The 13018-nt window shown below is 46.6% G+C and overlaps 1 protein-coding gene across 13 annotated transcripts in view; it reads right to left on the bottom strand.

The window, feature by feature from the left end:
• Positions 1–13018, bottom strand: part of ARAP1 (ArfGAP with RhoGAP domain, ankyrin repeat and PH domain 1) — a 103378-nt gene that overhangs the window by 34252 nt on the left and 56108 nt on the right. For 9 of the 13 annotated variants that reach the window (XM_087895683.1, XM_087895686.1, XM_087895687.1 and 6 more), the window contains 7 exons: positions 11762–11904; positions 10632–10702; positions 6971–7068; positions 4013–4183; positions 3768–3837; positions 2401–2521; positions 418–623 (listed from right to left, as the gene is read on the bottom strand). In XM_087895683.1, coding sequence (XP_087751809.1) covers positions 418–623; positions 2401–2521; positions 3768–3837; positions 4013–4183; positions 6971–7068; positions 10632–10702; positions 11762–11904 — 880 coding nt within the window. The remainder of the gene's footprint in view (positions 1–417; positions 624–2400; positions 2522–3767; positions 3838–4012; positions 4184–6970; positions 7069–10631; positions 10703–11761; positions 11905–13018) is intronic. The other 4 variants (XM_087895684.1, XM_087895688.1, XM_087895691.1 and 1 more) reach the window with 1 other exon arrangement.

The raw sequence follows: 13018 nt of genomic DNA, 5'->3' as shown, positions 1-13018 counted from the left end.
TGAGTTTTTAAATTTTATTATTTATTTATTTCTTACTGAAGTTTTATTTTTGTAATCCATCAGGAGTCACCGTATGTGAGTTGGGCAGATAATTTTTTAAAATAAATAATAAGAAATGCATTCTGCGTGACCCTAGAAGGATCCTGTAGGTCAGGGGTCTCCGAGACTTGTGGACTTCAACTCCCAGCATTCCTCATGGCTGGCTGAGGAATTCTGGAAGTTGAAGTCCACAAGTCTTAAAGTTCCCAAGCTTGGAGACCCCCCTGCTGTAGGTCATCCAATCCAACAGCATTTTCCACCTGGACTGAATCGGAAATATTTGCTTGTCCCCTGAAGGGGTCCGTTAGGTCATCCAGCCCAACCCCAACCTGGTTGCACAAGATTTCTTCCTTTCTACCGCTAGGACCATCCACAAACCTCGGCATTCTTGTAGAGGAAGACCTTCTCCCCAGCCACGGCCACGTAGAGCTTGCTTTTAAAGCCCCTCAACTCCAGGGGTCCACTCTTGTCCACGGAGTCAAGGCTGCTGCCGGCCGGCTGCAAACGGGGCATTCTGTGAAGGCATCTGGACTTCTTTTCGTCCACCATCTTCTGCACAGCCTTGATCCATTCATTGCGTTCAGCTGCAAGGGGGAAGGAGGGCAGGTAGGGTTACAGAATCACAGAGTCGGGAGGGACCTTGGAGGTCTTCTAGTCCATCCCCCTGCTCAAACAGGAAACCCCTGGACCATTTCAGACAAAGGGCTGTCCAATCTCTCCTTAAAAACCTCCAATGAGTTTCTAGATCCAAGTTGTTCCACTGGTTAATTGTTAATTGTCAGGAAATTTCTCCTTAGGTTAGGAGGCCTCCAGGAAGATTATTTGGGGCAAGACCCCAAAACAAAGACTGAGATGGTTTTTGGAGTCTAGGACCCCAAAAGTGTAATTCAGAGAATAGGAATTCTGGTCACTGTTAGGATATGGTTTGAGCCTAACTAGTTGTTCAGGCAATATATGTGTACTGTAACTTTAATCTGAAAATGTATTATGTGACTTTAAAGTTTTACTGCTGATTCATTGTAATGCTGAGTCATGCTGTAATTAGTTAAAAACGTATTTAAGAAAGAAACTGTAACGTATTCAGTTGATGATAAGCTACCATTGTGTGAGGAATTGCTTCCATTGTGCTATCATTGGTTGGATGGATCTGCTACCATCGTGGTTTGTGAACCAGAGTGAGTTTGTTATTCTAACCAACTACTGTTTGTGTGGTAAGAAGAGTTCTTGTATTGCTGGACTGATTTAACTGGCAAAGACTTGGAATTTGATTTAAAGACTATGAGATTGTTTTTTCACTATAAAGTAAACTTTTGATAAACCAGTTTGCACATCTCTTATTCATTGCTCTCAGCAATGTTTCTCTATGCTCTACACTCTGCTGGTTGGTAACACAACAATATCCTTAACAGTCACCATGATACAAAAAAGCAAATTAAATACCCAGACAATACAATATTAAGCACTAAGGATGGAAACTCATCAAGGGGAGAAGCAACCTGGAATTAAGGAGAAACTTCCTGACACAACAATTGAGCCTGGATAGCTCAACAGACAGAGCTCTGTAATTTAACTCCAGCTGCCTGCAATTACTGCAAGTTCGAATCTCACCAGGCTCAAGGTTGACTCAGCCTTCCATCCTTTCTAAGGTAGGTAAAATGAGGACCCGGATTGTGGGGGCAATAAGCTGACTTTGTATAAAATATACAAAAGTATGAAGGCTATTGCTTAACGCATTGTAAGCCGCCCTGAGTCTCTGGAGAAGGGCGGCATATAAATCAAATTAAAAAAAAAAAAACAATTAACCAGTGGAACAGAAGTTGCCTCCAGAAGTTGTGATTGTTCCATCACTAGAGGATTTCAAGAAGAGATTGGACAACATTTGTCCAGAACCCAAAGATGCTTTTTCAAGAGGCAACTGGACTTTCCTTGTTTTTTCTTTGAAGACGTTTCACTGCTCATCCAAGAAGCTTCTTCAACTCTGAGTGGATGGTGGGGAAGAAGAAATCAGAGCTGAAGAAGCTTCTTGGATGAGAAGTGAAACGTCTTCGAAGAAAAAATAAGGAAAGTCCAGTTGCCTCTTGAAAAAGCACCTTTGGGACAACCAGGACCTGGGTGACGGAGAATCTCCATAGACATTTATCCAGAATGGTGTAAGATCTCCTGCTTGGACAGGGGGTTGGACTAGAAGACCTCCGAAGTCCCTTCCAGCTCTAAGATTCAATGCTCTATGATGTTTGGAAGTGAACATTGGCATTGGAGCGTTTATTCCACCCAATGCCAGAGCCACAAGGAGAACATCAACGCATCTTCTGGTTCTCCCACCAGAGAAATGACCCACAATCGGCAAACCTCCATATTTACCATCGCTCTCTGCCCGGAAAGCAAACGTCCGATTGTGGGTGATAACTTCAAACTTCTGGTCCCCGATGCTGGAGACTTGGCAGATGGAGGCCACCAGGATGAAGCGCTTGGAGTAAACATCCTGCAGAGGAGAGAGAGGGGAAGGATGGGGGAACCCAGAGGAGCTCAGTCTGTGCCCCCTTTCTCTAAGACAGACAGGAAGAGGAGACAACGCTAAATTCCCAGAGCGTCCCGTCTTCTGTCCATAATAGAACACCCTATGCCAGTGGTTCTCTCAATCTTTTCTTCGCCACGGACCCCCTTTAAATGCCCTTAGTGGGCACGAACCCCTAAGACTTAAATCAGAACAGTTTTTCAAGCCTTCACAGACTCCCTGTGATGATATTGCCCCCCCACAGGGAGGAAGGGAGAAAAAGAAGGGGAGGGGAGGGAAGGGGACGGTGGGGTGGGAAGAGGAAGGGGAGCAGGAGGGGGAGGGAAGGGAGGAGAAGAGGAAGAGGAGGAGGAAGAGGAGGAGGAAGGAAGAGAAAGAAAGAAAGAAAGAAAGAAAGAAAGAAAGAAAGAAAGAAAGAGGGAGAGAGAGAGAGAGAGAGAAAGGAAGGAAGGAAGGAAGGAAAAAAGAAAGAAAGAAAGAAAGAACGAAAGAAAGAAAGAAAGAAAGAAAATGGAGGGAGAGGGAAGGAAGGAAGAAAAGGAAGGAAGGAGGGAGGGAAGGGAAGGGAGAGGAGAAGGAGGAGGAGGAAGGAAGAGAAAGAAGGAAAAGAAAGAGAGAGAGAGAAAGAAAGAAAGAAAAAAACAAAATGGAGGAGGAGGGAGGGAGGGAAGGAAGGAAAGAAAGAAAGAGAAAGAAAGAAAAAGAAAGAAAGAAAAGAAAAGAAAAGAAAGAAAGAAAATGGAGGGAGGGGGAAGGAAGGAAGGAAGGACAGAAGGAAGGAAGGAAGGAAGGAAGGAAGGAAGAAAGAAAGAAAGAAAATGGAGGGAGAGGGAAGGAAGGAAGAAAAGGAAGGATGCAGGGAGGGAAGGGAAGGGAAGAAGAGGAGGAGGTGGAAGAAGAGGAGGAAGGAAGGAAGAGAAAGAAGGAAAAGAAAGAAAGAGAGAAAGAAGGAAAAGAAAGAAAGAGAGAGAGAGATAAAGAAAGAAAGAAACAAACAAAATGGAGGGGGAGGGAGGGAGGGAAGGAAAGAAAGAGAAAGAGAAAGAAAGAAAAAAGAAAAAGAAAGAAAGAAAGAAAGAAAGGAAGAAAGAAAGAAAGAGAAAGAAAATGGAGGGAGGAGGAAGGAAGGAAGAAAAGAAAGGAAGGAAGGAAGGAAGGAAGGAAGGAGAGTCATATACAGCCCTCCCCATCCGCCGCTTCCTTCCCCGCTTACCTTTTCAGTATCAAAGTAGCGGAGGTAGTCACCGTCCAACTTCACCCAACGCTTCTGGTAGATGTAGGACCTGCAGCCAGAGAACGCCGTCAGCTGCCAAGCCCAGAGACCCAGTGGGGCCGGGGGGTTCTCCCTGCTCGCCAGACCCGTTCAGGTTCCTCCCCGTGACCCACAGGGCAGAGGGCCCCGCTGGAGAAAGGACCAGGGGACGTTTGAGTTGGAGGGGCCGAAGACGACCTGCTCACCCTTGTGGGGGGTTCTTGTCCAGCCAGCCGGCTTTGACCACCGCGGGCGAGAGCGGAGAGGAGGGCCCTGCGCTCTGCATGCCACCGCCGTCACCATGGATGCCCGACAACACGCCGAAGGGCAGAGCGCTGGTGGCAGGGGAGGGGCTCAGCCTGGCATCCCAGTGGCTGCTGCGGTGGGAGGGGAAGGGAAGGGAAGGGAAGGGAGGGGAGGGGAGAAACCAGAACAGCTGCTATTAGCCAACCACTTTGAACCCCGCGCACCCCAGCCCTGCGGAAGGGGGCAAGCCGGGGGTCTTTGCAAGCAGCCCAAAGTCTTCCTCCTCAGAGCTGAATCGAGAGGAACTCAACACAGGAAGAGAAAGAGTCTGAACAACTGTTTGTCTCAAATGGCACACGGGGTCTCCTGCTTGAGCAGGGGGTTGGACTAGAAGACCTCCAGGGTCCCTTCTGTTCTTCTGTTCTTCTGAAATCTTGTTTTCTGGCAGAGCTTAAACCCCAGGACTCCTAGCTGGACTGGCCACTCTTGTCTCTCTCTCTCTCCATATTTTTTTTTTAAAGTAGATCAGTGTTTTTCAAACTTGATCACTGTAAGAGGGGTGGACTTCAACTCCCAGAAATCCCCAGCCAGCCATGTGGGTTTGTTCCTTGTTTATATATACACGTGGCTTGTTCTGTCAATGTTGGTGGGTATATAACGCGGAGTATATAAGCGGAGAGCAAACCCCCCCCCGCCCTACTAGCACTGATGATGTTCCCTAGTTGGGTCATGAAAGGTCTACAACCCAGCTCCAAGGACCCATCAGTTTTCTCATTTTCTACTACTACTACTACTACTACTACTACTACTATTACTACTACTAACCTTCTCAGAAACCCCACTCCTTTCTAGCACTGATGATGTTACCTACTTTGGTAATCAAACCTTCCAGAAAACCACCAAGCTCAGAAAGCACAAGGTCCCCAATCTTTTTTCCTCCTCCTCCTCCCTGCAAACCCCACTCCCTTCGAGCACTGATGATGTTCCCTAGTTGGGTCATGAAACGTCTGCAAGAAAACCACCAGGCTCAGAGACCACCAAGGACACACACACACACACCCAGTTCAACCCTGAGCTACAACTACCCTCTTCTTCTAATGGTTCCTCTACTATAAATACAAGGTCATCGGCAAAAGCCTGAACCTTGTATTCTTCTCTCCTTATTTTTAACCCTATAATTTCTTGATCTTCCCTGACCTTTTTTTAACAAGATCTATTTAACAAGAAGTAGCACCAAAACTGTTTAAGAAAACAGAGGAATTTGGAGAAGTGGCAGGACTAAAAATAAATAAATAAAAATAAATCGAAACTAATAACAAAAAAAATCTCACGAAGAACCAAGAAAAAGAATTGGAGAACAGTATACAAATTCAAACAACGAAGAAAATAAAATACTTAGGGATCTGGTTGTCAGCAAGAAGTTCGTCAATAAAAGAAAACAACCACGATAAATTAATAATACAGATAAAGAAAGATTTGGATAATTGGAGAAACCTACAGATTTCACTAATAGGAAGAATCTCCACCATTAAAATGAATATCCCACAACTATCCTCTTCTATTTGTCCCCAGGCGTTCGTCCAGATCTGGAGACCCACTTCACTCCCGCATCGCAATTCTGCTCAGCCCTTTTCCAAACTTTTTATTATTACTTTTTTTCACTCCCGGCCATCCTGAGGTCGTTGGGATCAAACCTGCCCGTGAGCCCCTCAGCTTCCATTCCAAAACTTGCTGTCTTGGAGGCCCCTTTAAGGAAGAGGAGCTTTGGGGAAGCTTTGGAGGCTGCGGTTTACCAAAAGCAAAGGAGCATTAAATCCAGCACATTCCTAAAAGTCAACAGAGCTGCAAAGGTGGTTTATTTGCACAACTGGATCGGAAATCCTGGATCTGAGCTAAGGGAGGGGCTGAGCTACACCGGCTGGGGGATTCTGGGAGTGGAAGTCCAACCATCTTAAAGTTTGAGCAGAACTAATGTGGTTTAGGGACGTAGTGGCTCAGTGGTTAAGGCGCTCAGCTTGTCGATCAAAAGGTCGGGAGCTCAGCGGTTCGAATCCCTAGTGCCGTGTTAACGGGGTGAGCTCCCGTTGCTTGTCCCAGCTTCTGCCAACCTAGCAGTTCGAAAGCAGGTAAAAAATGCAAGTAGAAAAAATAGGGACCACCTTTGGTGGGAAGGTAACAGCGTTTTCCGTGCGCCTTTGGCGTTGAGTCATGCCGGCCACATGACCACGGAGACGTCTTCGGACAGCACTGGCTCTTCGGCTTTGAAACGGAGATGAGCACCGCCCCCTAGAGTCGGGAACGACTAGCACATACGTGCAAGGGGAACCTTTACCTTTTAATGTGGTTTACCCCTGAATTCATGACTCAAACTGGGCTCAGAATTACAGGCAGTCCTCGACTTACGCCCACAATTCAGCCCAGGATTTCCCTTGCTAAGCAAGACAGTTGTTAAGTGAATTGTGCCCCTTTTTACGACCTTCCTTGCCACAGCTGTTAAGTAAATCACTGCAGTTGTAAAGCGAGTCACAGGGTCGTTAAGTGGATCTGGCTTTTCCTATAGACTTTGCTTGTCGGAAAGTCACAAAAAGGGGAATCACCGTACCCCGTGACATTACGACCGTCATAAATACGAGTCGGTTGCCGAGTGTTTTGATTCCGTGGGGAGGCTGCAATGCTTGTAAGTGTGAAAACCGGTCCTAGGTCACTTTTTTCAGTGTCGTCGTAACTTGAAATGGTCACTAAATGAGGACTACCTGCCATGCTTTTGATTTCCCTGCTGAGAAGCAAGAGCTGTTAATTTATCAGCAGCTGCCAACAGACCCCAAGAAGCGAAGCGGCCCTACCCAAAAACAACCCAGCAGGAAGCTCCCCACCCCACCCCCGACCCCCAAACAGGCAACGGAGGGCAGGGTTCTCACTTAGTGGCCGGTTCCTCTTTGAAATAATCTTCAATCAGTTCGTCTTCGCTGAACAGGCTGTTGACGCGTGGCGAACGCCGCTTCTCCACAGTGGCCTTCTGCAAACGGAAGAACAGTGAGAACAGTTAATCAGTGGAACTCCATGCCACCAGAAGTTGCGAGTGCTCCATCCCTGGAGGTTTTCAAGAAGAGATTGGACAGTCATTTGTCTGAAATGGTCTAGCTAGGGTCTCCTGCTTGAACAGTGGGCTGGACTAGATGACCTCCAAGGTCCTTTCCAACTCTGTGATTATGTTATAATTAAAAAGAGAAGATTTTCAACGCCATAGACCCTCGTCCTACCCGGAAGGAGGATCCGGCACTGCCCAAGTTCTTGCAGTTTTGCTAAAGTCTCACAAAAGTGGACAAGTACAGGCAGTCCTCAATTTAACAACTGTTCGTTGAGTGACCATTCTAAGTTAACGACTGTGAAAAGGAACCGGAAGCCCATCCTACAAGACCCTTGGCCATGATAGATTGTGCCCAACACATCAGACAGACAGACAGACAGAGAGATATGGTAGACAGATAAGATAGAAGATAACAGAATAACAAAGTTGGAAGGGACCTTGGAGGTCATCTAGTCCAACCCCCACCCACCGAAACAGGAGACCCTACACCATTCCTGACCGATGGCAGCCCAGTCTCTTCTTGAAAGCCTCCAGGGATGAAGCTCCCACAACTTCCGAAGGCAACTTCTCTTCCATGGGTTGATGGTTCTCACTGTCAGAAAATTCCTCCTTATTTCCAGGTTGAATCTCTCCTTGGTCAGTTTCCATCCATTATTCCTTGTCTGGCCTTCGGGTGCTTTGGAAAATAGCTTGACCCCCTTCCTCCTCTCTATGGCAGCCCCTTCCTCAAATATTGGACCACTTCTATCCTGCCTCCCCTGAGAGTGCAACAGAGATAGATAGATGATAGATAAATAGATAGATGATAGGCTGATAGATGATAGAGAAGAGAGAAGAGAGAAGAGAGAAAGATAGGCAGAGAAAGACAGAGGTAGACAAATAAAATGGAAGATGATAGAGAGAGTGTAACAGAGATAGAGATAGATAGATAGATAGATAGATAGATAGATAGATAGATAGATAGATAGATAGATAGACAGACAGACAGACAGACAGACAGACAGATAGATAAATAGATAGATAGATAGAGATAGATAAAAGATAGATAGATAGAGATGATTGATAGATAGATACATAAATAGATAAATGATAGATAGATAGATAGATAGATAGATAGATAGATAGATAGATAGATAGAGATAGACAGAGATAGATAGATGGACAGACAGACAGACATGATAGAGAAAAGAGAGAGAGAGAAAGAGTGATGAGAGAAAGAGGAGAAAGGGAGAAAGAGGAGGTCTGGAGAGCTCTGGTGAATATCCACGTTGCTTCTGTCTTTTGCTCTCTATCTATGATAACTTGCTTTACTCTGTGCCAATTAATCAAAATTATTCCCTTGGGGGGAATCTTTGATGGGCCGTCATTTGCATTTCAATCAATGACGCTAATTAAAGCTGCATCAAACGGCCTGAAAGTAAAACCCAAGTTCTGAAGGAAATGCAAATTTTTACATGATTCTTTTAAACATTTTACAAAAAAAAAAAACCCAAAAACCAGGACCATCTGAGAACATGTCGAGAGAGTACGTGTGTGTGTGAACACTCAATGAAGAACATCTATTTCTATGCAGAGACACCCACCTTTATGTTCTTAAAAGCTGACCCCTTAATTAGATTTTTGAAACGAATCCCAAGATTGCCTCTCTTCAAATTAATTACAGGTAGTCCTCAACTTACAACCGTTCATTTAGTGACCGTTGGAAGTTTTTCAACGGTCACCGCTGCAGCCTCCCCACCATCACGTGATCAGAATTCTTGGCAACTGATGTGTACCCCGTATTTATGACGGTCGCAGTGTCTCTGGGGTCACGTGATCCCCTTTTGCGACCTTCTGATGAACAAAGTCAATGGAGGAGCCAGATTCCCTCAAGGACCGTGTTACTTAACAAGGTCAGTGGTTCACTTAGCAACTGTGGCAAGGAAGGTCGTAAAATGGATCAAAACACACATTTAACAACTGCCTTATTCAGCAACAGAAAATTTGGGCCCAGTTGTGGTCGTAAGTCAAGGACTATATGTATCTGCCTCAATTGCCCTGTAGAGCAAACCAGCAAAAAAGAGAGGAAATTTTTCCTTCCTTCTTTCCTTCCTTCTCCTTCCTTCCTCCCTTCCTTCACTCCTTCCTTCCTTCCTCCTGCCTTCCCTCACTTCTTCCTTCCTTCCTCCCTCCCTTCTCTCTCCTTCCTTCCTCCCTCTCTCCTTCCTTCCCTCCTTCTCGCTCCTTCCTTCCTCCCTCCTGCCTTCCCTCACTTCTTTCCTTCCTTCCTCCCTTCCTTCGCTCCTTCCTCCCTCTCTCCTTCCTTCCTTCCTTCTCGCTCCTTCCTTCCTCCCTCTCTCCTTCTTCCTTCTTTCCTTCCTCTCTCCCTTCTCTCCTTCCTTCCTTCCTTCCTCCTGCCTTCCCTCCCTTCTCTTCCTTCCTTCCTCCCTCCCTTCTCTCTCCTTCCTTCCTCCCTCTCTCCTTCCTTCCTTCTTTCCTTCCTCCCTTCTCTTCCTTCTCTCTTCCATCCCTCTCTCCCTTCCTTGGCAGTGGCAGGGCCTGGCAAATCCCTCCATCTCTTGCTGCATCTCTTGGTGCAGAGATGCCCAGAGAAGAGCCGGCCAACGTCCTCTCCCTGCTTGGACCCCGGGAGGCTTCTGAGTCTCCGCGCAAACAGGAAGTTGTGCAGGCCGGACCCCCTCTATTTATAGCCGAAGGAAGCACCGCTGTGGGGTTTCTCAGAAGCCGCCCAGAAATCTCCCCTCCGGCCACAGGAGCAGCGAGAGAGAGAGAGAGAGAGAGAGAGAGAGAGAGAGAGAGAGAAACCTGTGTGCTCCGCACTGCAGGGGTCACAGCACCGAGGAGGGAAGACCTAGGCAGCCCTCGACTTACAACAGTTCGTTTAGTGGCCGTTCGAAGTTACCAAAGCCCTGGAAAAAAATGACTTAGGGCTCTTTTTTTCACACTTAACAACCGTTGCAGCAGCCCCTGGTCACGTGATCAAACCTCGGACGCTTTGGAAACAGACTCGTATTTATGACGGTTGCAGCAACCCAGGGTCACGTGATCCCCTTCAGCGGCCTTCTCACAAGCAACGTCGGTGGGGAAGCCACTTAACAACCATGTCACTAACTGAATTAACTGAATATTATCCTAAACCAGCATTATCCTAAACCACCATTATTCTGAACCAGCATTATCCTAAACCAATGTGATCCTGGACCAGTGTTATCCTAAACCTGCTCCTTGGAAGAAAGTCCCACCAGCTCTGGACCACTGGCTGGTCATGGTGGATCTCCAGGGGAGCTCAAGGGGTTCTGGAGAAGGTCCTGGTCAGGGGTCTCTGGACAGCCAAAGCTGGAAGCCTTCCCCACGGACGGACCCTGAGATCTGGCCATCCATCGCCCGCTCTTCTCCATCTCCACGTCAGGGACAGGTGGAGAGAAATGGACCTCTGTCTTCTTCTCCTCCAAACAACGAACCAACATCTCGCCAGAGACTTACAGACACACCTTGTCAGTCATCTCTTCCGTAAAAGTTTCCCTCTCCTCCTCAAATGGTGGGTCCTCATAATCTGAATCATCTGCAAGGCAAGAAGGCAAGATCTCCATCATCATCCTCTTTTAACGACCCCACAATCCCTTGCCGGGTGGAGTCTTGGGCAACTGAACGGAGCTGAGTGTTTTAATGGCCGGATGCCTTTCCTGTCCCCAATGCGGAGTTTTGTTCAGCAGATATTTTCTCATTGTGCCCAGAGAGAGAGCGATATCTGCCTCTACCTAGGATCGAACTCACAGCCTCCGGATTGTGAGGCGAAAGGTAAGACCTCCGTGAACGATGGCAATGGAGTCCCATCAGCTCAGACCTTCTCCAGCTCGCCAACCCACCCCGACTCTATTTCCAAAGTTCCTACCAAGAGGAGACTTTGCATCGTGGCATTCAGTGTCCCTCACTTAAGGACAGGAACTTGGCAACTGCTCCACATTTGTGACTGCTGGCTGAGTCCGAAGATTATACGATTTGCAGAACCACCCATCAGATAGGCTAGATTCGCTTAATGACCATGTGGCTCCCTTAACAACTTACTTTACAACCATCGTAAAAATCATTTTAAAAGCAACTCAGGTTATGTAGTGGCTGTTTAATGACCACAGAGACTTACAATCAAAATTCTGGCTCAATTGTAGTCATAGGCTGAGGACTGCCTGGAGAGATAGTCCCCGTTTAGTGACTCCAACTGGGACCAGCAATTCAGTTGTTAAGGGAATCGGTCACTGAGTGAAACCATAACTGCGTTTATGATGTAATTTCAGCTTTCTTTTGCTTTAAAAAACCTACAAAGGGCGTAAATTTAAGGACTGGGTGTAAAGTTACATTTTCATCACTGTTGTAACTGCAAATCATCAGTTGCTAAAAAAGGACATATATATTACTAGAACAAATATTTATTTTACATGCAGACTTTCCAGATTGAAATGCTCCTCTCCCTCACCCCAAATTCTTGCATATGAAGGAATTTTATGCAGACTTTCACATTCCAGATCTGTAAAACTGGGAACATTTTAAGAAACGTTTGGGAATTTTCATCTCAAGTCTAACTTGGACCTTAAAGCCTTTAGTGTTGCAGGAGGTGGAGACTTACCAAACTCTGGGTGCAAAAAGAGGGGGGGCTTTGGAGGGATCTCGGGGCCACTGTTCTGCTCTGGGAACTTGACACGCAGGAAGAGGGTGGGGGGTACGGGGTGCAGGTCCTCAGATCCCGGAGGTTTCTCTTTTGCAGAAGAACTGGAAGGAGAAAGCAGAGCTGTCATCTAGGACCATAAGGGAGGCGGGGAAGAGGGAGGAGGAGGAGGAGGAGGAGGAGGAGGAGGAGGAGGAGGAGGAAGAGAAAGAGGGGGAGAAAGAGGAGGAGGAGGAAGAAGGAGAAGGAAGAGTAGGAAGAAGGAGGAGAAGGAAGAGGAGGAAGGAGAAAGGAGAAAGGAAGGAAGGAGACGAGAAAGAGGAGGAGGAGAAAGAAGGAGGAGGACAAGGAGAAAGAGAAGAAGAAGAAGTAATAATAACAAAAGCCTAAAAATAAATAAATTAAATTAATATAGCTAACTGGTTTTAGAAGCCCCATAAAGGCTGTCGTTATGAAATGCCAGAAATGCATCAAAATACGCAAAGGATGTAGATAGCCAGAAGGAATGGGGGGAAAATCCATCAAGAGAGGTAAAGTCACAGGATGACAAGTGCAGCTTCTGAAAGACAGGCTGCTCCCTAGATCAAATACACACACAGAGAGTTATCCTCATGCTTTCAACAGGTCCTACCCTGGCAAAGAACCTCCCTACCTGCATGGTCCTTGACTTACAACCAAAACTGGGATCCAAATTTACATCACCAAGCAAGGCGGCTGTTAAGTGAATCGTGCCTGATTTTGCGTCCTTTTTGCCATGGTTGTTAAACGAATCACTGCCATCGTTAAGTAAATCACATGCTTGTTAAAGCAAATCCAGCTTCCCCCATTAACTTTGCCAGCTGGGAAAGTCACAAACCGGGATCAAATAACCCCGGAATGATACGCCATAAAGACAGGCAGTCCTCAATTTACAACCATTGGAAATGATGATGGACCCACTCCCCAAAAGGTACTTACAATCGGTTCCAAACAGCTTCCCACCCTCTCACATTCCCAACAAGCTCCCCTGTGGTCGTAAGTCGAGGACTACCCTATAGTCCTGCAATCCTACAAGACAGACACAGACTTCAGAGGATAATTAGAACTGCAGAAAGAACAATGGCTACCAACCTGCCTTCCATGGAGGACCTGCATACTGCACGAGTCAAAAAGAGGGCTGGGAAAATATCTACAGACCCCTCGCATCCTGGACATAAATTGTTACTACTCATACCCTCA

Source organism: Pantherophis guttatus, chromosome 5, assembly GCF_059756535.1.
Source record: "Pantherophis guttatus breed Tessera chromosome 5, ASM5975653v1, whole genome shotgun sequence".
NCBI classification, from domain to species: Eukaryota; Metazoa; Chordata; class Lepidosauria; order Squamata; family Colubridae; genus Pantherophis; species Pantherophis guttatus.
The sequence above is the reverse complement of the archived record's forward strand: the minus strand, read 5'-3'. Positions and strand labels throughout refer to the sequence as shown.